Source organism: Cnephaeus nilssonii (genome assembly GCF_951640355.1).
Source record: "Cnephaeus nilssonii genome assembly, chromosome: 5".
Lineage (NCBI taxonomy): Eukaryota > Metazoa > Chordata > Mammalia > Chiroptera > Vespertilionidae > Cnephaeus > Cnephaeus nilssonii.
In genome coordinates this window covers 74,934,141-74,960,307 of record NC_137076.1, presented here as the reverse complement: position 1 = coordinate 74,960,307, position 26,167 = coordinate 74,934,141, and the positions used below count along the sequence as shown (strand labels likewise).

The 26,167-nt window shown below is 53.9% G+C and overlaps 1 protein-coding gene across 1 annotated transcript in view; it reads left to right on the top strand.

The window, feature by feature from the left end:
* Positions 1 to 26,167, top strand: part of FSTL4 (follistatin like 4) — a gene marked incomplete at its 3' end in the record, with an annotated part of 324,199 nt that overhangs the window by 274,675 nt on the left and 23,357 nt on the right. The window contains exons 7-8 of the mRNA XM_079773030.1: positions 3,295 to 3,461; positions 16,982 to 17,102. Coding sequence (XP_079629156.1) covers positions 3,295 to 3,461; positions 16,982 to 17,102 — 288 coding nt within the window. The remainder of the gene's footprint in view (positions 1 to 3,294; positions 3,462 to 16,981; positions 17,103 to 26,167) is intronic.

Below are 26,167 nucleotides of genomic sequence, written 5' to 3'. Positions count from 1 at the left end.
CACGTAAGTGTTACATTCCAAATGAGGGTGGTGCTCCTAGCCTGGTAATTAGGGCCCCCTGACCCCCAGCCAGCCAGTCTACCTCACCTCCCCAAATCCACCTGCACTCCCTTTCCATCTATGCAGACATCCCCATCTTCTAAGACAAGGGTTCTCAGGCCTCAGGGTACCATGGGAGCCCTGGGGTGCATCAGTGCATGAGTGAAGGGGTGCATATATCTTTTTGAATTAGTATTTTGGTTTTGTGGGGATTTTTTTTATAAATATCCAGAATGGAATTGCTGGTCATATAATAGCTCTATTTTTAATTTTTTTGAGGAACCTACATACGTTCTCCATAATGGCTGCACCAATCTGCGTTTCCACCAACAGTAAACAGGGTTCCCTTTTCTCCACATCCTCGCCAGCACTTGCTGCTTGTTGATTTATTGATAGCCATTCTGACAGGAGTGAGGTGATATCTCATTGTGGTTTTAATTTGCATCTCCCTGATGATTCGTGATGCTGAGCATCCTTTCACATGTCTTAGGCCATCTGTATGTCCTCTATGGAGAAGTGTCTATTCAGGTCCTCTGCCCATTTTTTAATGGGGTTGATTGTTTGTTTGTTTGTGTGTGTGTGTTGTTGTTGTTTTTGGTGTTAAGTTTTATGAATGCCTCATATATTTTGGATATTAACCCCTTAATGGATGCATCATTGGTGACTGTCGTCTGCCATTCAATAGGTTGTCCTTTTGTTTTGTTGATGGTTCCTTAACTTTGCAAATGCTGTTTAATTTAATATAATCCCATTTGTTTATTTTGTTGTTTCCCTTGCCCACGGAGATATATCCAAAAAATATATTACTAAGAGAAATGTCAGAGTTACTGCCTATGTTTTCTTCTAAGATTTTTATGGTTTGGGTCTTATATACATCTTTAATCCACTTTGAGTTATTTTCTTGTATATAGTGTGAGAAAGCAGTCTAGTTTTTTTGTTTGTTTTTTACATCATTTTCTCAACATCATTTCTTGAGGAGACTGTCTTTGCCTCATTGTATATTCTTGTCTCCTTTGTCATAGATTAATTGGCCATGTAAGTGATAACATACCTGACTTCTTCACAAGCCCTACTCACCAGCCATTGGGAGAAAAATGCACCTAAATATTCAATCCATTATACAGCTGAGTCCAGGCTGATGATCATTTTTGCAGTCCACATAAGTAATGCTCTCCCTAAGAAAAATGTTTCCTGTTTCCAATTCCCCACCCCACCCCACGTCCCCAGCTGCTCCTCTATCTGGTTTCTGAGTGTGGATTTAAGCACCCTGCCATTCTCCACCACCTCCAGTTTCTGCTGCCGGGACCGCACCCCCCCACCCCCCACCCCACCCCAATACTCCCCAGTTGCCCTGTCAGAGGTCAGCCCTGGCTGAGCTCCTGGTCTAGGCTCTCTCAGCCTGGTGGATTCTGGAGTCTGAGGTTCCCTTGGTTCAGCCTCCCGCAGCCCCCACTGGCACTATTCAGCCCTCAAGGTCAGGAGGTCATTGCCTTTGGGCCCAGATCAGCTGCCTCCTACACGCTCCCTACTGGGGGCTGAGCCTGCAACCTGGGCATGTGCCCTGACCTTGTGGGCACTCAACCACTGGGCCACACCAGGCAAGGAATCCCATGAGGAAGAGGTACCTTGTCTATACTTGGGGAGAATCTGGGTTCTGAGCCCTAAGGGCCAGCACAGCACAGGGGAAGCTAGACAATTTTAGCAAATTCTCCTTATCTCTCCTCTCTCTGCCCTCTATCTCCAAAGCCGGGTGGAGATGCAGTGGGCTAGCGCCTTCTCTGCCCTGAGAAATAAGCCTCATGACTCCGAGGTGGGAGGGCGGCACACAGAACGTGATTGAAGAGGGAATGTGAAATGCGCCTTCGTTTGTGAAATACTGCGCGGGTTGCATCTGCATCAATCACGGGCTGCTTATCTTTCCTCCTGCGGCTCCGTCACCGGGAGCCACATTTGTCCTGTGTGTGGTTGTCCCCTCTCCACTGGCCCGTTGGCTCCTTTCCTCCTTTATTTCCATTTTCTCCATTTTGCATCCATCCGTCCAACAAGCGCTGATTGAGCACCGAGTACTAGTATATACCTTGTTCCTCTTCGTGGGCCCAGGGCACTGAATGACTGTGGGTGGACAGGGCTTTGCTCCTCAGGTTCCCACCTGACTGCGTCTGCTTTGCAGTGCATCGCGCCTGTGGCTTCGTGCCTGCGGCTGTTTTGGCTCCCCTTCCCCTCCCCTCTCCCACACACGCTGGCAGGAGGGTGTGAGCACAGATGTTCTGCCTGATCTCAGCTCAAAAGTGCCCCACTGAGTCACACAGCTCCATCCCCAGCTCTCTGCCTTGCTCCACACCTGTCAGACACCCCTAGGCCCTGACAGAGTCTCAGTCAGAGTAAACAGGGCTCCGAGCATTTTTGCTGTTATCCCAGAATAAGCACAGCCCTCCTTACCCCCGAGCCAGCTGCCTCCCTCAGCTCATGCCGTCTCTGACCCAAGCCCCCTGACTTGCAGACTTGGGGGAGGCAGTCCAGCCTGTGGGCTGGTGACTCTCCCTCCAAGCCTGATCCCATTTTGGTTTTGGAACATCTGAGTCTGGTTAATGTTTTCATAAATCCCAAGAATTTCAGAAAGCCTGTGGTTAAAGGGAAATATTTTAGACCCTTCCCATTTGCCTGAAGAATGACCAGTCTTCGTGCCAGTTATCAAGTGTGAAATGGCAACGATTAATAATTTGTGCAGCCTAAAGTACACTTCAAAAAATTAAAGGCTACCGTGCATGGTGGCTGAGCAGAAATCCAAATCCAAGTTCAGAGAATCCTCAGACAGAAACAAGCCTTCAAAGGTCAGCCAGTCCATTCCCCAGACTGCAGACAGCGCAACCTTTACGCTGCCCCCAGAAGGAGAGCTTGACTGCACCCAGCCGGGCCCAGCCCTCGTGAGGCCCGAGGCCGGGAGCACATGGCGGGCGCTGCCCGTCTGTCCGGGTCTCTGTGTGATGGCCCCAGGGCTGGCAGCCCACATTCCAGCCACAGCCCAGGTGGCTCCTGTGCACTCGCTGTGGTTCCTGGCCCATTTTGACCCACAGAGCCCTTTAACCCACAGAGCCCTTTGGCCATTTGGCATAAGTTGTGGCCCCTCTCCCAGCAGGTATGTCCATCTGTCCATTCTGTCAGCACGTGGTGGACAAATTCCCGTTGCCTTCAAGCACCCTCGGCCCCTGCCCCGCAGGAAATCCCCGGCACCTGACGGCCTTCTTCTCCCTGCAGAGGTGGTTCAGCTCAGCCTCGCCCCCGAGGAGAGGGTCAGCGTGGCCACCGTGACCGTGGGGCTGAGCACCGTGCTGACGTGTGCTGTCCGCGGAGACCTGCGCCCGCCCATCGTCTGGAAGCGCAACGGGCTCGCCCTGAACTTCCTGGATTTGGAAGACATCAACGTAAGTGGCCTGGCTCTGACTTGGAGCTCAAACGTGCGTCCAGGGGAAGTAGCCTGTGCAAGGCTGTGGCAGAGGCAGGGCCTGAGGGCTCTCTTCTGCCACCCACATTTGGTACCTCCCAACCTGCTGCCTGACACCTGGAGGTACCAGAAAACCCAAGTCCCACCACAGGCAGAGGCAGGATGCCTGGTGGCTGTACGCCTGCCGGCCAGGCCCAGAAGAAGGGGAACGGGGAAGCAAGGGGGCAGGGGAGGAGGTCCTTGTTACAGGCCAAAGCAGTTAAGGCCAGGAGGTGGGCGTGAGGATGGGATGTGAGAGGATGGGGCTGTGTAACGAGCCCACCGCTCAGAGGGAGGGACCACAGTGCAACAGAGAACATGGCCAGATGGGAGGGCTCCGGGCAGGGAGAAAGAACATCTGGGTGAGGTCCCCTGGGGGGTGGAGGAGAAACTCCGGGCCTAAAGCTGGGCAGAATATAGGCAGCTGGACATGGGGAAGAGGGGTTCCCTGTGGAGGGCAGAGGCGAGCTCCTGGGCTGGGTTGGCTGGAGGGCAGAGGCCAGGTGATGAGGGGAAAGAAAATTAGGTCCAGCCTGGGGCCCGCTGGGGCCTTGCTTATGGAGTGGGAAATGGGGGGTGATGCGTTGCGTGGGAGAGCCCTGAGCTCACACAGCCTGGTGTGACCAACAGGAGAACTTCTGCACTCTGAGGGCCCCGGCAGCCTGGGCTGGGGTCCCAGCGTCACCCACACTGCCTGCAGCACTGAAGCAATTTCTTAAACAGCTGATCCTCAATGAATTAATTTATCAGAAAAGCGACATTAGTGGTACCTCCCTTCTGCTGGACTTGAGAAATACAGGGATTCATTCAAGCATATTCATTGGCCCTGGTTTGGCTCAGTGGGTGAAATGGTTTCCCAGAAGTTCGTGTGAGAAGACAGAATGACGTCACCAAGCAGGGTGCTGCCAGGTCAGCAGAAACGGGGGGCAGCCCTGGTCTTGGCACAGGACAGGTCAACTGGCTCAGAATGGGATGCCTGGGCCAGAGAAGGAAGACCTGTGGGATGTGTGGCCAGTTCCCGCTAACAGTGCTAAGGTGCTGGGGGAGGTGCTGGTCTGTGTGACCCCAGAGTTGGACTAGGACAAAGGGCCAGGGCGAACCCCAAAAAGAAACCAATTTTAGCTCCTTAGCTGAACCCCATTCCAGCCACAGCCCTGCCTGTGGATGGAGTGAGCCCTCACAGCAGGCAGTGAGCTCCCCAGCCCTAGAGACATGCCCGTGCAAGCAGGAGTGTGATTAGCAATGCCGCTGGCCACAAGAGGGCAGCTAAACCCACGACCTTGCAGTCTGCTTTATGGGGAGGGCCCCGTATGGAATTCTGCAGGAATCCTCCAGAGTTGGGATTCTTGCTGCACCCTGGAAATTGTGCAGGAAGCAGACAGAAAGAGGGGCCATCCTGGAGTTCCATTCTGGGCAGAGCTGGCAGGAGTGCCCTCCCCCCAGTCACACTGGGCAGGTCCGTTTCCTTGTGATTTCCTCATAGGCTGGATTCTACCCATATCTGAATGTCAGTGCCAGCACAAACCCGGTGGCTGCTTGACGGGCAGATGCTGATGGGAAGTCTTCTGAGCCTAAGACACCCCAGAGCGTGTCTGGGGTCTTAGCAAGGGAGGGTAGTGTCCTGGGTGCATGTGTGTGTGTGTGTCGGGGTGCACGTTTGTATGTACAAAAGCTGTCAAGGTGGGCATCAGCTTTTAGCCGTGTGTGGCCAGTAGTGATTGGTTCAGAACCAGAACAGGTCTGCCTGTGTTTGTCTGAACATCCACGGGCCTTGCTTGATGCTCTATTTAAAGACACCAGAAATAAAGGCTGAGGCAGAACTCCTCTTAATGCACTTGCCATCAGTTAATTAAATTACTTTGAGTGTGTTTCCCTCCCTTAAACATGCCTCCAGCACCAACTCAATTGCATTTTTACTTTGCACAGTGAGGTTAGCAATTTGGGTAATTGTGGGTGCAACTGGAGATTAATGGCTTCTCGTTACCTCCCAGGAAGCACTTGCTGCTCGTGGTCAAGTCAGCAGCCCACACACAGGCAGGGCTCTGAACTTCTCAGAAACCCCCATGTGAGGGTACAGGGCAGCACCAGCCCCACAGGGGTCCTCGGGCCTGATGCATGCAACCACATTCTACACACACAAACACACACAACACAAGTACACACACACAACACATACACACACCTATTCACACATATACATATGTGCATGCAGGTGTATGTGGCTCCCCTGCCTTAGGAAGAGGAGGGAGGCAGCACAGCCTGCCAGTGAAGGGCACAATCTCTGGGGGGTCAAAGGTACCTGGGTTTAAGTCTCAGCTCTGCCACTTAGTAGTTGAGTGACCTTGGAAAGGCCACTTGACTCCTTAAGCCTCAGTTTCTTCCTCCGTGAAATGGGTATGAATAGTCACTGCCTCATAGGGTTACAGTTGCAGATTAAATGAGAAGATACATGTGACATTCTTGGCATAAGTGATCCATGCTATTATCACTCTCCTCCTCATCATCATCATCATTATTACTATTGCTGCTGCTGCTGCTGCTGCCACCAAACACCTTGCATCCTGAGTGCCCAGCAAGCAGCCAGCAGAAGCCTTGAGGCTCCCCAGTCAGGCAGCTATGACGCTGGGCTGCCCCTGCTGCCTGTCCTCAGGACGGGACAACACCATCCATGTCAGTCTCAATTCAGGCAGGGAGACGGACAATGACCAGCCACCTCCTGCAGGTCCAGAGCTGGTGGGTGAACTGTGTGACTTCTCTGAGCCTCTGGGGACATGGGGATGAGGATGTCCTCCCTGCGGGGGCATTTTGAGGCTGAAGATGGTGACACGACTAGCCAGGTGCCCACACAGCAGGTGTTCATAAGGAGCAGTCCCCGTCTGGGGACAGTGAGGACAGCAGCCCTGGGAAGAAGTCAGCTGTGGGGGTACAACCAAGTCCTCTGGGTTCAAGGGGTATTTTTGATGTGGTCAGGGGAGAACAGCCTAGAAAGGCAGCCCTGACGGGGCAAAGATCAGGGATTGAACAGCTTCTAGAGACTCTCAGCATACAGCATGCCAGTGCCCGCCCCGCCCGCCCCCGCCCGCCCCCGCCCGCTGCAGTCAGAGATGGATACTGTCCCCCACGTGGTAATTAGCGCCTGGCACAGAACACTGCACAGACCAGGAAGCTGATCAGCCTACAAAACCCAAGGCGGGAGCCGAGCGAGCATGGGGAGGTGCGGGCCTCCTTGTTTTGTCATTCGGATGAGACATCTTGATTGGCAACAAAATATTAATCACTTTTTCACTACTCTCTTAATGAGACGCTTTCATGGGCAACAAAATATTAATTTGTCTTGTCTTATCTGTTAAGAATTCTGTTAATGAATTCACTCACAGGGCCATTACAGAATGCCATCCTAATGACACATGTAATTAAACTTTTCTGACTTGCAAACACCAAGGATGCCTCGAGCATCAGAATAATATTTGATTAGAAAGTAAATGTACCCTTTAGCCCGGAGCCGAGTGGGAAGGAGCCTCTCGGATTCCCCAGCGATCAGTGTCGCTGTCACAAGCATTCATGAGTCCCGGGTGTGTGTGTGTGTGTGTGTGTGTGTGTGTGTGTGTGTGTCCGTCCAGATGGTGCAGACGGAGAGTCATCCTCTGGACGCACATACTATGAGCTGGTGAATCCAAGGCCTGTGCCAGAGCGTAGAGCAAAGACACCCTCGGGCTCGAGGGGGCTGAGACATCAAAAGGCAGAGTTACAGGTTCCATGTTACAAGGAGGGAGCCAGTTCTGGGGGCCGGAGGAAGGGGAAGTTCTGGCCCAGGTTCAGGGGACAGGGATAAGCAAGAGAGGAGTCTGGGTGGGGGGCTGGGGCCAGAACATGACAGGCTTGAATAATAGCATAAAGGATCTTGGCTGTCCCCACAGGCAGTGGGATTCGTAGATTTTAAATTGGGGAGTGACATGGTCAACTGTCTGTTTGACCATGAGCCCCTTCCAGCCTAAGATTAAACATGCACCCAAGGGGGACCCCAAATAAGTGGGACCCAAAAATGGGAGGAACCCTGCTCATGCTCTGGGAGTGTGAGAGGAGCGGGGTTAGGGGGATTCCTCCCCAGTAGTGCATTCAGCGTGGGGCAGTGCCCCAGGCTGCCCGGTAGTTCAGGCAGGACCTGGTGTGCCTCCTGGGGCTGCATGAGCCACCCACCCCTTTGCAGGAGGCCCCAGCTTGCATGAGGGATCCCCCTCCGCCACACCAGGAAAAACACCGCCCCAGCAGAGCAGCATCAGGGACCAAGAGTTCAAGGCCCAGAGACAGGCGCTCCCAGCAGAAGGTACAGCCGGGAGCACCCCGTGGCCGCTGGCAGGGGGTCTCTGGAGTGTGCCGCCTCCTTCTGTTTGTTCCATCAGAAATCAATAGTTTCCACCCCCACACCTACGCAAGCTAACCAAGGCTGCCTGTGCTGTGTTTGCTTCCTGGCCAGCTGCCACTGGTTTCTTTACTGAGGCAGTCATGGGTCTGGGCGCTTCAGACCGGCCCTGCGGCCTCCCACTTTAGCTTTCAGGACATGACCCACTGCCCCCACCTCCGAAGCTACTTGGGGGCAAGGCCATGGCACCTCCCATGGCACCTCCCAGAGCTGGAGCCCAAGCTCGAGGCTGCTGTCCAGGAGTGGGCCTGAGCTGGCGTCGGACGGAGGACAGACCCTCACCCCACTGTGGCCCGCGGGCAGTGGGCCCGGCCCTGCTCTGTTCAGACAGCACGATGTCAGGTACAGAGGGCACTCCGTCCAGGGCCTCAGCCACATCCCCATGGGCTTAGCCTATCATCAGGAAGAATTCTGCTTAGGAGCTACTGAGACACCTGTCACTGCAGGCACCCAAGTGGAAAGGGGACCAGCTGGGTAGCCATGGAGGACTCTCCCAGCCCTGAAGTCAGTCAGACAGCCTGAGAGAAGGGGCGTGCTTGGGTGCTCACAGGAGCCCTGCACATAAGCCAGGAACACCCCGATCCCACCCAGGCACCCACTTTTTCACCTGGACCACAGAGCCCTGACTTTCCCCCAGAGCTGCCCCTGCAGCCCCTGTCTCCTGAGGGCTCAGAACCGGGCTTTGGGGACCAGGGTGGGGGCCCATCTCAGAGGCAGATCCATAGGCCCCTCCCCTACCCTGGCCTCCAACCTAGGGGTTCTGGGGGTCCTGGGGAGAGGCTGCCTCACTTTCTGCAGAAACTGAACATGCAGTCCATGCTAGGCCTCAGTCCTCCATCCAGACCAAAGGTACAGCAGCCACTCAGGGTGGAGTGAAAAGACTGTCCCCAAACCCAGCTGCACACCCTGCCTCAGCAATGTCACCGCCCTCCCTCATAACTGCCTTTCTCACTGTCCCTCATGATCCTCTGGGACAGGAGAGCGGCCCATGAGGAGAACAGAAGCAGGGAGAGGACATCCCAACGTCACAAAAACAGCTGGCCAGCTGAACCCCTGCTGCTGTCTCCACCCTCAGTGTGGGCAGCTCCACGCCCAGGGGGCCGGGGGCCATGCTGCTTTGTGCACGAGAAGCACCTCATGTGCCGCTCACCGAAACTCCAGGAGGCAAGGGGGTTACGTAACTGACAGGGGCCAGGAGCTTGTCAGGCCTGCGGCCAACCTGCACACCCAGCCGGAGCTCTCTGTGTGCCTCACTCTTGGGACATGACCCGCAGCACCCAGCCTTGCCCAGGCCTCGCTCGGGGGCCAGCTGGGCCGCCTCCTGCTCCAGCAGTGACTGCTGCAGTGCCCGGGCCCCTGGGGATGTGTCCCCGCAGATACAGGCCCATGTGTCTCAGTAGCCTCTGACCTCTCCCCAGCCAGGAGGGGAGCAGAAGGCTGAGACCTGCACCTGGGATCGTTTGGCTGGGAAATTCTCAGGGAGAGGCAACATTTTTCTATTGTATTCTTTAAAAAAAAAAAAAAGCCTACAGCAAATCCAGTATATTTCAAATGACTTGAAAGAGCCACTCTTTTTTTATTGGGTTATTGTTTTTTTTTTCATCTTTCACCAAATCTTGCTTTTTGGGGCTTTCAGATGTCGGCAGGCGGAGCTCAGTAATAAAAGCAGAAAAACAAAACCCTTTAGAGGAAAGTATTCGTGGCAGTGTTTGAAGGATGTGTTAAAGGCTTGCTTTTTTCCCAGGCCTAAATGGTGTAAAACCAGGAACAAATAGCTCTAATGAAGCATGTGCTCACAGCCAGCTCCTCTTTGGAAGTGAATTAGTAAAAAGACCAAAGAGAATGATTTAGGAGCTCATGACTCATTTAATTTTTATTGTCTTTATATGAACCAGTCATGAGTCCATTGTAAAGAGATGAGAGGCGTTTGATCAGCATGGAGAGCTGTTTGCAACACGATAGACAGTGGTTGTAGGTTCTGCATTAAAATAATCTCATTAAACACTTCGGTTCATTTTGTTTTAAAATCTTGGGAAACACTGTATTGAAACATTCGAAGGCTCTGGCCAGCTCTCTCCGGCTCGTGTCCGGCTGCAGGTGACCTCCTGGTCCCTTAGAACCTTGGAGGAGTTCAAGCCACTGGGAGTGCTGGCCAGAGCGCTAAAGAGACAGGGGCCAGGCCCGTGGTCCGCCAGCCTGTGCAACTCCTGGGGAGGGCTCTGCCCCTCCAGGTACCTCCACTGGCCTTTGCTTTCTCAGGGGCTCCCTCAGGGCCACCGCTCTCCCCTCTGTCACTGGCTTCAAGGCTTCCCCTGTGCTCAGTGACCACTTCTGGCCCCATCTCAAAGGGACAGGGTCCCTCAGGGAAGTTGTGATCCAGCTCCTAGACCCTGAATGCAGAGCCCCAGGCCATACTGAGCACCTGCCAAGCTGGCTGTCCTCCCCAGCCCCAGCAGGACAGCCCACATTCAGCCTGTTTGGGGGCTTTACCTGCTGCAAACAGTACTGCAGTAAGCATCCTTATACACACCTCTTTGCACGTTTGCATAAGTAGGTCTGTTCTTCAAAGTAGAAAGACTACATATAGGGTGAGCATGTTTTGGGTTTTTGTTTGTTTGTTTTTAATATATTTTTTAACTTATTTCAGAGAGGAATAGAGAGGGGGAGAGAGAAAGAAACACCAATGATAAAAGAGAATCGTTGATCGGTTGCCTCCTGCACGCCTCCCACTGGGAATCAAGCCCCTAACCTGGGCATGTGCCCTGACGGGGTTTTGATGGATGTTGTCAAATCTTCCTCCAAAAGCCTGTACACTACGTTACACTCCCTCCAACAGTGTGTAAGAGTTTTAAACACCGTATCAGGAGAAATTTCCTGATTGCAAGCCTTCTCGGTCCCTGAAATGAGCTGTGGAAGAAAATTTAATTAAATCCTCCCTGGAGTGTTTCAAGGACAGCATGAATGGCAGCCACTGTTGTTGTGAGTATGCTCCAGCTTAGAGAAGCCGGTGCCCTCAGTAAGGCCCTCTCAGCCTGGAGTTCACGATCCATCTCTGAAGGCGTGTTGCACTTTGCCCAGATGCAGGCAGCAGGCTCTAGCAGTCTGGAGCTCAGTCTAGTGCCTGAGTCCCTCCCCCGCCCCAGCTGGCCATGCGGAGCTGATGGGCTAACCATCCAAAGCTCTGTTCAGGGACTCAAGCCTGCAACTCGGGCCCCATGAGCTGCCACTCCCCACACGATGCTCTGGAGTCCTGGCCAGTCAAGAGGTGTCTGCCCTCTGGCCTCTGAGGACAAGCTGGGGGCTCAGAACTGTCTTGGACGTGAGCCTTCAGCTGCAGGTGCCCAGACACCTGTGCGTCCTCCGGCACTCAAGTTTGTTCCCAGGACAGATGCTCAGCATCCACACAGCTGGGTCACAAATGCCCTGTTTGAATTTTGGTGCCAACTACAAAGTTAGAGACAGCATTCCATGCAAGACCACCCTCACTCTGGCAAGTCTGGAGATTTCCCAAAGCTACCTTCAGAGTCCGTCATTTGCTAGAAGGACTCCCAGAACTCTCTGAGGGCCGTTACACTCGCGGTGACAGTTCATTACAGGGAAAGACTACAGATTAAGATCTGCTGAGGGGAGAAACCCCTGGGCAGAGTCCACCTGTGAGCTCCCGTTGTCCCCTCCCCTGGAGTCGTGGACATGGTACTTTCCCAGCATCGGCGTGTGACAATGTGACAGAGTCCTGCCAGCCAGGGGAACTCACACAAGCCTGGTATCCTGAGGTCACTCACATATGCCCACATGGCTGACCGCTGGTATCCAGACCCTGGGGAGGCAACACTAATGCCACTTGGCCCAGAGCCCCCACCACTTTGTTAGACTGTCCGGTGGAGAAAGCTCCCCGGCCAACAAAGGCCTCCAGAGCACGTCCCAGGAGCTGAGGACACAGACCAGACCTCTCCTCAGGGGCTGTTACTTCCCCACCCTTCCCTTCAGGGCTCCCCAAGAGACAGCACATGTGGCTGACACACCTCCATTCATTCAGCAAATATAATTGAGCACCTCGTATGCACCAGGCACCATGCCACACAGTGGGGACCAGAGAGTGCTGCACAGGAAGATGAAGTGCCTCCCCGTGACACTCAGTCATGGGGAGACTGGCCACAGAAACCCGTCAGCCAGCAACCGCATGCTCCCTGCATTCCCGGGGAAGCCGGGAGCCCTCCCCAGGGGCCTGCTCTCATGCCTCTGGCTCCCTCCTCTGGGCCTGGAGGATGGGCAGGAGGACAGACCCACTGAAAGTGACTGTCCATGGCCGCCCTCCCATGGGGACTCAGCAGCTACTCAGGGATCATTTCCAGTTGCAGGGACTTTCTAAAGAGGACTCTGGGCAAGAGGACTGGTTCTGCAGAGTGGCAAGTCTGTCTGGATCAGAGTGGTCAGCTGTAGAGGGCCAGTGGGTTGGAACGAGCATGCGTGTGCTCAGGTTTACTGCGTGTGTCCACATGGAAGTTTGCGTGTGCCCACCAAGGGTGCGTCTGGTCCTTGCTTGTGTGAATGCAGACATCTCTGAGGACTGGCCATCGTCAAGGAGCTGCTATCGCTCGATGATTGGGTCCGTGATGCTCAAATGTTTGTGCAGGTGGGAAGCTCAGGTTCGTATAATTCTGGGGGCCAGAACTGAACCAGCATGGAGGCAAAGACCACCTCCTTCACTCCATCTTCCCCAAAGAGAGCCAGGGGTGTTCCAGAGAAGGGCACGGGGTTGGAAAAGCTCTAAAAAAATGTTTCTAAGCTGAGTTTTAACTTGTAGCCTTGACAGTATCCTTAACCCAAACTCTGAAACCACTCTGGAGTCCTTGTGCTTAACACCTAGTCACTCGGTATTCAGCACGGATGGCTCATTTTCATGTTACTTAGACCTGACTCCCATGCATCACTATGACAACATCCCTCATCTCGCCTCTGCTTAAATATAGTTTAATACGTAAGTCTCATTTAATTACTTTCTTTATTAAGGGCAGATACTTAGAAAATAGCTTTTTAAAAGGCAAAAACCAAGTCTTTAAGTAAAATTGTCTCTTTCCCAAAGATGGATGTGCATCAATACAAAGAATGGTCTAATCTGGCATCTGTTTATTGCTAGAAAGAACCTTGATTTTGCTAATACATTTCTATGCACCAGAACAAAAAAAAAGCCATCCATAAAAAGACAATTACAGAGATGCAATCAAGCACTGATGGCAGTGTGCAGACATATCTCAGAGAGCATGCAGGAGAGTAGGGATTGCAGGTTCAGTTTTATGTGGCTTCTTATAAATCAATTTTTAAAGTAATTTCCTCACATCCAATGAGGTAAATTTGATTTCTGTAGTCAGTATTCATGTTCCAGAAAACAATATGCACTTTGTTCTATAATTACACAATGCCTATTATTTTAGCCTAGAGACATTATTTTATTACAGAGCCAGGTTCTTCCCAGAGCCCAAATCACGGGCTGGTAATGAGTGAGGTGCTCGAAGCGGAGCCCGATGCATCCCGCAGCCCCGCGTGCCCTTGAAGAGCTGACGCACACCCCTCCGCACCGGCACCGACTGAGCGCCCAAGTGTGCCTCCGCTCCACCTGGGAGCAGTGAGGAGAAGCGGACAGAGGTTAAAGGGCTTTGTTAGGGGCTCGCCAGAAGTCACCCGTCTCGTGGAGTCTGGGATGGGCTCTCCCATCAATGCCTCCTGCTCCTAGTCGAGCCTTCTCTCCAGTCAGTATCAGTGGGTCCTGGCCAGAGGGATGCAGCGTGGAGAAGGAGACAGGGCAGGAGGCGGGGGCGAGATGGAGCCCAGTTCTCTGCCTTCCCGACCGGACCACCTCGTTTTGACCCATGTGACTGGAGACATTTGGGTGGATGGGAAGGCAGGAGGTGGGCTCCTCAGTGGTCAAACCCAAGGAGCCAGAAGGCAGTCCCTGCAGGAATCCTAGCCCACGCTGCACAGTCTGCTCAGAGATGCCGGTCCCGCGCGAGGTGCTGGAGACACTGCGTGCAGAGCCCCTGCCCGCCCTGTGGAGCTCACATTCCGGGGCGGAGGGGGCAGGGGGGCACAGACTGCAAACCAGGCAAATACAAGGAACAGTGTAAATGGTAGTGAGTGCCAACAGAGAAATACAGCAGGAAGGAAGGCGGGGGGCTGGGTGGGGGTACAGAAAGGGTGGCAGGTAACATCTGAGCAGACTTGAAGGCGGGAGCAGGCCAGGCCGATGGGTTGCTTTTGGGGAAGAGGGCGCAGCAAGTAGGAAGCTCCTGAGGGGGCAGGAGGCCTGGCATGTTAGAGCATCAGCGAGGGGCCCCTGCTGGAGTGGAGTGAGGAGGAGAGGGGAAGGAGTTGGGCTGGAGAGGGACAGGAGATCCTCCCTGCAGACCCTTAGCCTGAGGCTCCGGGCTAGGAGGGCGTGTGGCTGCTGCGTGGAGGTCCCTGCCTCCCCCCAGAGGGAGATGGTGCCTCAGCCCCAAGGGTGGCAGTGGAGGTGGTGAGAGGAGGTCACATTGTGCTGTGAAGGAGGCAGGACTGGGCTTTCGTTTGGGGGGGGGGGAGGGTTTCTGAGGATTAAACAAGGTGATATATGTCACACTTCCTGGCACAGAATTAGCTTTTAAAGACTGTGGCATCACTCTACACTGATCTGTGCGAACCTCGGCCTGGGGCACTTCTCAGCTGGAGGAATGCTGTGCTCCCGTGACCACACAACCCCATGGAGGTGACAACGAGCCCAGGGGGCATCAGGGGCCCTCCCGTGAGGAAGGGCTGTGGGCGCGAAGGCTCAGGAGGACAGTGTGGAGGGGAATGAATGCCAGGGGCCCGGCACCGGGGCCACCCTTTGGGAGGGAGCTGCCCTGGAACCGCCCAATGAGGTGCTGAGGGGCTTCCCCGGTGGCGCCGCACCCAGCTTCCCAGCCCGCTTTCAAGATGCCACCCCACCACGGGACGCCAGCAAATTATATTTTCCTCCAGATTTAGGCTTTGACACAGGCAATAGCTTAGACCAGAAATATGTCAGCCCCAGAACTGACTCACCATTAACTTTTCATAAGCAACTCAGGTATGAACCCTTTACGACTCTGTTATGACACAGGACAAATCAGCTATCTGGTGCTTTATTTTTATTATTGAAGCTTCCGCAGAGGGATAGGAGTGCGGCTTTCTGAAGCAGAGCAAACGTTTCAGAGAAACTCAGGGCTCCAGCAGCGCTCTCCAGTGTGCTACTCCCTGGGGGCGCTGGGGCATTATTCCCTGAAAGCTGACTGCACGGTCCACCACCCACCTCCCCTCTGCCCTAACGGGGCCTCTTTCTGAGCCCGAACCCCCTCATTGGGCTAGTTCATTGGCCAGAAAGCATCTTTAAAGGACTCGTGAGGGTTGTGGGCGGGCCCTCTGGAGTGGGAGCAAGACAGAGGGTCAGCGTTTCGAGGAGCGGGAGCACGATAGGAACCAGGACCCGGAGCTGCCGTGTGGCTGCCCTTGGGCAACCCTTGTGCCCACGGCCTGTGGCCTCTCCTCCCTCCTGCCACAGATTGCTTCTGTGGAAGCCGGGGGAATGGCAGGAGGATGGGTGGTGTTGGCTCCAGGGAGTCAAGAGGAGTTTTGCATCTTCTGTTAATAATGACAAGAAGAGTAACATCCCCACGTATGTCACACTCCCCACAATGGAAAACGTATTCACAGACACTTTCCTGCCCCGTCTCCCACACCTCATGAGGCAGGCAGGGCACAACTTGCAAGTGCAGGCACCCGTGCCAGAGGGATCAGGGAGCGTGCGGTCCATGACAGAGTTCAAGCTAAAACCTGAGTCTCTGTCCCAGCGCTGGGCCCATCACTTCACAACCGGCACGGCACAGCCCTGTTTCTAACCAGGGAGCCAAGCCCTCCTCAGTCCCCTCAGCTCTGAGAACCACACCTCAGAGATGTCTGGTAGCTAAAGCCAAACCTGATGAGGGGTCCCCCTGAAACACCGGGTAATTCTGTCTCCCAGCCTGTCTGCAGTTGGGCTGGACCGGGCCAGCATTGCGCATGGTTCTGCTAGAGAGAGCACGGCTGACCGAAAAGGCCCTGGGCAAGTGCTTTGTGCCCAAGCGCTCACAGGGGCCTCTGACCAGCCAACAGCCCCTCCCACCCACCCCTCCCCTACACACTAGCCCAATGGGAGCCCACATTGTGAGCTGCAGAACCACAGGGACAAGGCTTACTGAGTGGTATCCCATGGACCACACACACACACACACACACACACACACACACACACACCTTCACTCACTCAATCACACCCGCATCGGCCCTCCTGGCTCTCTTTATGCCCTGCCCTTTGTTGCTGTTTGCCCCATTTTCCTGAGAGTCTTAGTTCTTTCCTCTGGGTTTTCCAGACCTCTGCAAGCTGCCTGAAATTATTTTGGTATCAAGGTGGGATCTAAACCCGTGGTGAGCAAAGCCCAGCCCACAGGCCAAATCTGCCCACTGCCTATTTGTTTACATAAAATGTCATTGGAATATAGTGGCACTGCTTAATTTATGTGTCATTATGACTGTTTTCATGCCACAAGGCAGGGCTGAGTAGTTGACAGAAACTCTGTGGCCCACAAAGCCAAAACTATTGCAATCTGGCCCTTTAAGAAAAAGTTTGCCTACACTAAACAAGGCGCCCTCCTCGAACAGGTGGGCAGGAGCCAGGACCCAGCCAATAAACAGCAGGGCAGGTGAGCCCCGTGGAAACTGAGAGGGAGCTTGCTGGGGAAGGGTTCAAGCGCGGCCTTCCCCAGAAGGTGAGCAAGGCCTTACGTGGACATACGGCTCCGGGCAAGCGACACGGGACAGCGGGACAGCGATGCAGGTCCCGCTGCCCCAGCCTGCACAGCCCCGCAGGCAGCTCTGCTGAGCAAGGAGACGGGCGGGAAGGAGGGCTCAAAGCTGCAGCATTTCTGTTTCCCTGGAAAACTGGGAGCCCTGCCCATCCTTCCCAAGCTACTCAGTAGAGAGGCCAACCATGCTGCCTTCCTCGCCCCGCGCAGGACTTCGGAGAGGACAACTCCCTCTACATCACCAAGGTGACCACCGTCCACATGGGCAACTACACCTGCCACGCCTCCGGCCACGAGGAGCTGTTCCAGACCCACGTCCTGCAGGTGAATGGTTAGTAAATGGCTCCGTGCATGTCGTCCCCTCAAAGCGTTCCCCAGATGCTGCTCAGAACAACCCTCCCGCTCCTGTAGTCTGTCTTCTTAAAGAAACATCTGACCCCGAACACCCCATCTCTCTCATAAGCAAAGGGGGCAATGGGAAAAGGGCAACGCTCGCCAACTGATTTTGGTGTCTGGCTTCACCCAAAGCCCCCTCTGAGGAAACGAATCCTGGTGCGAGGGGTGAGTCCTGAGGCGCGTCACCCTCCGTCACCCTCCGCAGCTGAGGCTTCCAGGTGACAGGGCAATGGCCGGCTACTGTGTATGGTCCTGGCTCCAGAGAGAAGCAGACACTGTCTGAAACTCACCGCCGCTTCAGGCAGTGTGGACCCATGTCACTTACCCAACTGGGAGGCACTGTTTCCTCAGCAGCTGGTTCCCATCTCCCTCCCTCAGAGGCTCAAGCAGCCTCAGCTGGGGCCAAGCCCAGCCCACACCTGGGCAGGCCTGGGAGGCTCTGTGCTCCCCCAGCTCCCGCCCCCCCTTCCCCTCCCCCCTCTCCCCTCCCCCCTCCACCCCCGCCATGCTTGCCAGGACTCCTGGGACCGGGAAGAAATAACCCCTCCCAGGGACAGCAGCCAGTTGCAGCAGCCATGTTTTCTGAGCACTTGCTCTGGCCAGGCCTGTGCTTACACGTCACATGGACGCTCCCAGTTGGTATACTTTAACCCACGTATGGATGAGTCTCTAGGCGAGGTCACTTGCCTGGGGCCACACCATGGGCAGGTCATGTTCTAGACCCAGGGCGAGTGCTCTGACCCCAACCTGGCCACGCCAGCCAGCAGAACAGACAAGCCACTGTCTCCCCACAGTGCTGTGGCGGATGAGCACCCTGGGGAAGTCAGACTCGCCCAGCCAGACCCAGCTGGGCATCATTCCTATCACCCGGCAGGTCTGAGAGGGAGTTTGTGCGTCAGGGAATAGTGGCATAGTATAGAAGCTCAAGTCAGCCCCACATCCTTTGAGCCAGCTGGTGTTCAGGGCGTCTGCTCTGAGATAAAGTGAGCAAGATGTCAAGAATGAGGTTCAATTTTGCTTACCTCTGGGATCCATGGTGACAAGCCACTTAAGGACAACTGGGTGAGCTCAGTTTGCCTGTGCATTTACCCTATAGGATGTGTTAGGGACTTTTATACTCATATGTGCTAAGCCATATTTTATTAATTTCTCCCTTGAGCTGGGATACACTTAATCCTTTTGGGGTTTGTGGCTGTGCGGTTGGCTTGAATCCAGGCCTACGATGAAATCTCCGGCTTTCACCAGAATAACCCAGGGCAGTGGTCGGCAAACCGTGGCTCGCGAGCCACATGCGGCTCTTTGGCCCCTTGAGTGTGGCTCTTCCACAAAATACCACGTGCGGGCGCGCACGTACAGTGCGATTGAAACTTCGTGGCCCATGCGCAGAAGTCCGTTTTCGGCTCTCAAAAGAAATTTCAATCGTTGCACTGTTGATATTTGGCTCTGCTGACTAATGAGTTTGCCGACCACTGACCCAGGGTTATTAGTTACAACACCCGCCAAGGGAGCCAGCCCAGCTGATGTGCAGGGGGCAGCAGTGTCTGGGCCTCTTCCCGGCAGGGGCAGGACACATGCTCCACAGTGTGAAGAGGGCTTTCCGGTCTACAACAGGCGCAGGTAAATGCACAGCACCGTGCTGGGGAAGGTTTGGCTGCAGAAGAACGCCACGTGGTTTAAACGCCCGGGTCCCTGGGGTCCTCAGACAAGCCTGGAAAAGGGAAATCAATCAACATCCCCAGATCCTCAGCTCAGCCCTTCATTCCTGCCCACACGTCACAAGAACCAAGGGCACAAAGAGGGGGCTTGAGCCATGTCCTCCTTATTCCCCTCAAAGCCAGTCTGTGAGGAGGGAGGGGAGCCACCTGCCGTTACTCACAGGTGAGCCTGGGTTTCTAGAGGGGACTGCGGTCTTAAATGCCTTCCTGCATTAAGTGGCCATGCCATGGTGCTAGGAGGGCCTTCTGCCCCGAGTCCCCCCAGAATTCTGAGGCTGAGCTCAGGATGTGGAGGAGCCAGTCCTTCCCTCCCTGTGCCAAATCCACAGCAAATCCCAGGCCCACACACACCTGTGGTGGCGCTGGGCTCCAAGGAGAGAAGAGACTCCTCCCACCAGGTGGGAGTGGACTGTCCAACTGGCACTGGGGAGTACTCTACCTCCCGGGCCTCTGCTCCCCTCTCCCTCTCCCCACAGCCCCACCAGCCCAGCCACTGCTCATCTCCCCTGAGGGGGCTGCTCCTGGCGCTGGGGGAGTCTAAACAGCAAAACCTCCCCACAGAGCTCCAAAGAGAGGCCGTTTGAGATCCATGCTCTGACCCCAACCTGGCCACGCCAGCTAGCAGAACAGACAAGCCACTGTCTCCCCACAGTGCTGTGGCGGATGAGCACCCTGGGGAAGTCAGACTCGCCCAGCCAGACCCAGCTGGGCATCATTCCTATCACTCAGGAGGTCTGAGCACGAGTTTGTGCGTCAGGGAATTGCTTAGAGATTCCAGACTTCTCTTCCAGCCAAATACTATCAATAGAATTGGAGGAAGCATGCTGGGACCTCTTTATCTGTGATCAGTTTTCTACCTCATTACATGTAGAAATGGGCTTGGCTGCATGACATCTGGGCTAGGCCAGTCAGGTGGCCCTAGCTCCCCGAGCCCTGAGGTCCCTGGGCTGCGCTGACCCCCAGGCACTTGGGGTGGCATTTGGGGCCATGAACCAACTCCCTCATGGGAGCAACATGCTAACATAGGCCAACTGTGACCTCACAAGGACACAAGTCCACTGCCTGCTGACCTGGGAATAAGATGAGAGGTGATCAAAGTATTCCAGAAGTTAAGCTTGGTGTGCTGGACGGAGAGGGAAGCGCGTACTGTGTGAGGCGGGGGGTGGGGGGGGGGGGTGTTGAAAGGAGAGTGGTATAGAAGATACAGTAGTAAGTAACCCTTGCTGAATATCTCCCATGCACCATCCCTGTTTCAAATGAGGAACCTGGGGCTCAGAGACAGCAAGTGATTTGCCCAGAACCCCCAGCCCTCCAGTGAGTAAGTGCAGAACAGATCTTGACTCCAAAGCCCAGGCTCTTGACCCCTGCCCTCCCCTCCCTGTCGGGGTATGGTGTTGTTGCTATTGGAGAATCCAGATGTGGGGTGCAGGGGCAGGGGCACAGCAGCTCAGAGCTGCTGTGGGTGTGACAGACCTGAAGGGGTTCGTTTTCCTGCGTGCATCAAAGCCCAATAAGACATGCACAGGAGTTAGTAGCAAAGAAAGGAAAGGTTTATTTAAGGAAGTAGCACCCAGCTTGAAGACACAGGTGAGCTAGTGTTCTAAAAACCTGGTTCCCTGATGGCTTCTAGGGGATGGATTAGAGAGAGAGAAAATCGTTAATCATCGCAACTAAAGGAGTTAGGGTCGGGGGCCCCACTGACAGGTCAGGGCCAAGGTGGGGGTGGTTAGTCTTGCATTTGGTCCTAATGTCAGCCAGGGAGTGTTCTGTCTGGTTACGCAAGAATGTGGTCAGTAGGGCCAGCCCACCTTCCTGGGTCTGGGGCTGAAGCATAACTGAGGGCAAGGTGTTATCTTTAGTTTGATGGAAACTCTCTTCTCTTGATCAACAGAACTGAGGCTTTGTTCTTTTCTCTGAATATTTATTAAATTGGTTGGGGTGACATTGGTCAACATGAACATATAGGTTTCCGGTGTGGGTTTCTGTATATTGCACCATGTGCCCACCACCCAAAGTCAAGTCTTCTCCTGTCACCATATATTAGGGCTCCCTTCTCCCCTCACCCCCTTCCCTCTGGCAGTCACCACACTGCTGTTTGTGTTCATGCGTTTCAGTTTTATATCCCACATAGGAGTAAGTCATATAATTCTTAGCTTTTTCTGACTAACTTATTTCACTTAGCATACTGTTCTCAAGGTCCATCCATGTTGCTGCAAATGGCGCTATTTCATCCTTTCTTATGGCTGAGTAGTACTCCATTGTGTATATGTACCGCATCTTCTTTATCCAGTCCTCTATTGCAGGACACTTTGTTTCCATGTCTTGGCCACCGTGAGTAATGCTAGAGTGAACATAAGGATGCATGTATCTTTGCAAATATATGATTTCGAGTTTTTCAGGTGTGTTCCCAGGAGAGGGATTGCTGGGTCACATGGTAGCTCTGTTCTTTAATTTTTGGGGGAACTGCCAGAATACTTTCCGTAGTGGTTGTACCGGACTACATTCCCACCAGCAGTGGATGAGGATTCCCTTTTCCCCACAGCCTCTCCAACACTTGTTATTACTTGTCTTGTTGGTAATGGCCACTCTAACAGGTGTGAGGTGGTATCCATTGTAGTTTTGATTTGCATTTCCCTATTTGCCAGTGAGGTTGAACATTTTGTATGTATCTATTGGCTGTTCATCTGTCTTCTTGGGAGAGGTGTCTGTTCAGGTCCTCTCCCTACTTTGTGATTGGGTTGCTTGTTTGGTGCCGAGTTTTATGGGTTCCTTATATATTTTGGAAATTAAACCTTTGTCGGTTTGCAAATATCATCTCCCATCTGGTTGGCTGCCTCTTTGTTTTGTTGTCTGTTTCTTTTGCTGTGCAGAAGCTTTTTAGTTTGATATAGTCCTATTCATTTATTTGTGCCTTTCCTTCCCTTGCCTTTGGGGTCAAGTTCATAAAATGTTCTCTATGACCAATGTCCATAAGGCTTTGTTCTTTAAGGCAGTTTGACGCTGACCAGAACCTAATTGTCCTGAGGGCTTAATGATGAGGGAGTGGCGGTGCAGTGTGTGCAAAAGTGGAGGGATCTGGTTGAAGGAGGCAAGTTAATCCTGCTGCAATGAGACTGGACAGAGCTGGCTTGAATTAAGGGAAAAGCCATCTTAAAGAAATGACGCTCCTGTATGGCTACATGGGCTGCACACTGGGGGGGACAGGGGACAGGACCCCTGCCTCGTTCATCTCTGTCCCAGTGTTGAGCTTAGACCTGATCAGAAACAGCTGGCCTGGCGAGAATCTGAGGAAGGACCCGCTGACAGTGACTATAAGGCCCAGTCCCTGCCCCCAGCATGACAGGAGCTGGGGAACTGCATGGCTGGTGTCCCCAGCTCCGGGTGGGGCTGAGCAGGTCACTGTGCACACTCCCGATGCTGTTCGGGCTCCCAGGAGGCTCGCAGAGGTGGGGGCCTGGGGAGCTTTGCAGGTTGTGGCCTGGTGCCAGCGAGTAACGTTCGGGCAGGAGGACCTGGGAGGCTGAGAAGGCACTGCTGGTGCTCAGGACACATGGAGCACTGCGTTTCTAAGGAGCCCCCTGAGGAAGGGGTGGAAGGCGGCAACACTCACCTGTGGGATTTGTTCCTTTCCACCATCCGAAGCTTGAAAGATGGCCCTGAGCAGCTTGGGTAGAATTCGGTGCCATTGCCCAGCAGGGCTGCTGGGGGTCCCTTTGGGTCCCCTGCAGGTGGCAGGTGGCCTGTGGCTTACTCTGAGGAGAGAGCAATGTTCTGGGTCTGGTCCTCCAGCTGGGATCGCCTCAGAAGGGAGACAGGAAGGGGAGGAGGATGAAAGGAGGAGATGGAGGCGGGGTTCAGAAGATTCCACCGGAGCAGCTGATGTGCTGGGGAGTTTGTGTGTGGCCTGTGGGCCCATGAGACAGAGATGCCACTCCTGGGAACAGGAGCTGGGCTGGGGGCTGCTCCATCCTAGGCACAGGGCAGACCCAAGCTGCTAGCACCTCTGTCAAAGGGTCAAGACATGAACTCTGAGCCAGACAGACCTGGATTTCGTCCTAGTGCTGGTACTTCCTTGACATGCAGTCTTAGGTAGTAAACTTACCTGTAAAATGGGAATAATAACAGCACCTCCTGCCTCAGAGGCCTGATGAGATATGATATATGGAAAAGCCTGATACAGATATAGTTCAAAGTCCATGGTAGGAGAAGATAAGAGGGAAGTTTGGGGTTGTCTCGAGCCATATTTTACTGTAGTTGGTTGACACAGGTCTGAGCTAGTGGCTCCTCAAAGAGCCTCCAACCCATTATACAGATGGGAAAATTAAGGCCCCAAACGGGGAGTAAAATATAGACTTCTTCTCCCTGGAGCTGCCTCACTCCCTGGTGGCAAGAGCAGGACCCCCCCATATGAGCTGGGCCACCATCTTCTGAAGCTCTCCCTCCGTGACTTGGCCTTGACCTGGGTGGCTAAAGGAATTCCTTCCAGGAAACTACTGCCTCTCTCAGATTATTGGTATTACTTCCCCATAGACCCGGCCTCCCAGAGATGAGGCCCAAACACTGACATGATTTATAACTTCATGCAAACCTCCCGCACTGCTTTCATCAGAAGGAGCAAGAACTCCAGACATAAATGATTAATCCATTAAATTAAAAACACCCTTGACCTCCCCACCGTTCAGACAAGTAGAGATTCATCCCCAAAAAACGCAATCATCATCTCCCGCATCTGCTGACATCTCCCACGTGGTGCTTTCGCGAATGTGCCTCTTACTCGGGACACGTTTGTGCTCCTTCCACGTCGGGAGTGACCGGTGCTTCCAAAGAACGCGGGCCTTCGTGTCATGTATTCCAACGTTTTCACTGGAAGGCTTGGCAAATTTTTTTTTAATGAAGTTGTTTACACAGGACATATTAATCTCAAATGATTTTTAGTGCACAAATTACACAAAAGAAGAGGGGAGATCAGGGCAAAAAAAAACACAAAAAACAGTCGGGTCCTTGCCTTGCTGCTGGCAGAAAGCTGATCCCCCCCCTCCTCGGGGCAGGCAGGACGCTTTCTCCGTAGCAGGACTTTTTCTGACAGGGCCCTGCCCAAGTGGGGCTCAAGGGCACCAGGTCTTTGATGCCTCCTGCCCGGGGCTCTCCTCAGGCTCTGCCAGTCCTGGCCGGAGGCTGGACCCAGCGCTCTGGCTCTGGTAGGAGGCCCAGCTTCTGCCCGCGGTGAACAGGCGCTGGCTCAGAGCCTGGGGCCCGTTGCGCCGACGGCAGGCTCCGTGGTGCCTCATCCCACGTGAAGGGGACAGTTTGGTCCTGGAGGCAGTGGTGAGCTCCCACCCAAATGACAGGGTCACTTTCTTTAACATCCTGGTGCTGGTTTTCCCCTTAGCAGGTAGTCAGGTCAAGGCAAGATGCGCTTCTCAGTGGATCTCCTAGGTTGCCAGGGGGCCTCGGACTGTCTGCAGGGCCCCTTTTCACTGCCGCCCTGCCTGTGCTTCCGTTTCCTCTACATCAATCCTTCCGGAAAAATAAGGGAGACCTAGCCACCCAGAGAGGGGCAACAGCAGCCACCTGTCCCCGTGAGTCCACCCTCCACGCATACAGACACATACAGGTACTCCTGCACAGTGAGCTGGCCCTGCCCACCTCCCCCCATGCTCCAGCCCCGTGAACACTTCTCGCTTCCCCAACACGCCTGGCCTCCTGACTCCCCGCCGCACACTGTTCCCTCCCTGAGAATGCACTCCCCCCCACACACACACTTTGCTGCCAACTCCCCCTTATCTCTCAGATCTCAGCGTCGTCATCACTCCGTTCATTCAGCAAAGATGTACGGAGTTTCTTTTACATACCACTCACCAGCTGAGCATAGAAGCATAGCCACGAACAGGCCAAACTCTCTGCCTTCATGTATGTGTCAAAGGGCGAAAGGTACTAAGGAGGAATTTTTTTAAAACAGGGATAAGGAGAGCCAGATAAAAGGTGGGGCTTTTAGATAGGGTGGCAAGTGAAGGCCTCACTGATGCCGTATGGAGGGGAGTGCTTGACCAGAAAGCCGGCGTCTGTGGGCAGTGTGGGAGAGGGGCTCAGCACGGGGACCTGTTAGCGTTCCCTTCAGCTGTCTCCCAGAGCCACACAACCCAGTCTCTCCTCAGTGTTAGGGTCGCCAAAGGAGGAATGCACGAGGCCAAAGTGGTGAGGGATTATAAATTTATTAGGTCATCTGGATACCAGACTGGCTGAGCCCCAAAATGGCACCAGCACCCAAAGACGGGGAGTCAGAGTTTTTAAAGGGCTCTAGACGGGCTTTTTCTGGGCGGTGAATTCTCTGTGCAGGTCTGGAGTCTGGGAAAGTCCGGAGGGGAGAGCTAACGGTCTTAGCAAGTGGAATGTCCATTGCGAAGTGGCCTAAAGGTCAGTTCCCAGGGGAGAGGGTATCAATTCAATTATTTGACCAGACCTAACATTCATACCACTCCAGTCTGCTCCTAGCCGCTCCCCTCCACCACAGCCCAGGGTGAGTGGCCATGAGTGAGAGCTTGTGCACTCACCCTGTGAGAGGGTGCCTGGGTTTCTGGCAGACTCCTGTCTCTCCCTGGCAGACAGACTTCCCGCTGACTTGCACAGCTGGATGTTATGTGGGCTTCTCTCCCTAGCTCTGCTGCTCTGTGCTGGGGGCCCCAGCATGGAGTTGAGACCCCACATTCCTCAGGAGGAACCTTTGCAGCTGAGAGACCCCTCCAGAGTCCCAGCCACTGCCCTTGGGAGCAGGGCCAGCCCATCTCATGTCTCTGCCCTTCCTATAGTCTCAATGTGGCTTCTTCTATAAATTCTTGGTTATAAGATTTTTCTTTTTTACTGATGTCCCCGTTTTCCCCCAGTCATAAGAAATCTCTTCAGCTAGCCTTCAGGTGGTTATTCAGGATGATTGCTCTATATTTTAGTTGTAATTTCCAGTTTGGTCCTGGGAGGAGGCGAGGGTACCTTCCACCTCCTCTGCCTTCATCTTGCCCTGGGATGCTGTCTCTTATTGGACAATAGGAGCTTCCAGATAAGTAGTTGCCCACTTCAGGAAGAATCCATCCCCCATCATTCCAAGAGAAGGGTGAGGCTTTTGTTTCATTCAGTATAATATCCAGGTGCCTTTACATAAGCTCTCACAAACCTGTGTTGAAAGTATGTAACGTAAAATGTGTGCGTAGGGAAGAGCCCTCAGTTCCACTGAAAATGGTAATTATTTTATCTCCTGGGCCCAAAGCTGGGGGTAGGATGGAAGGTCCTCCAG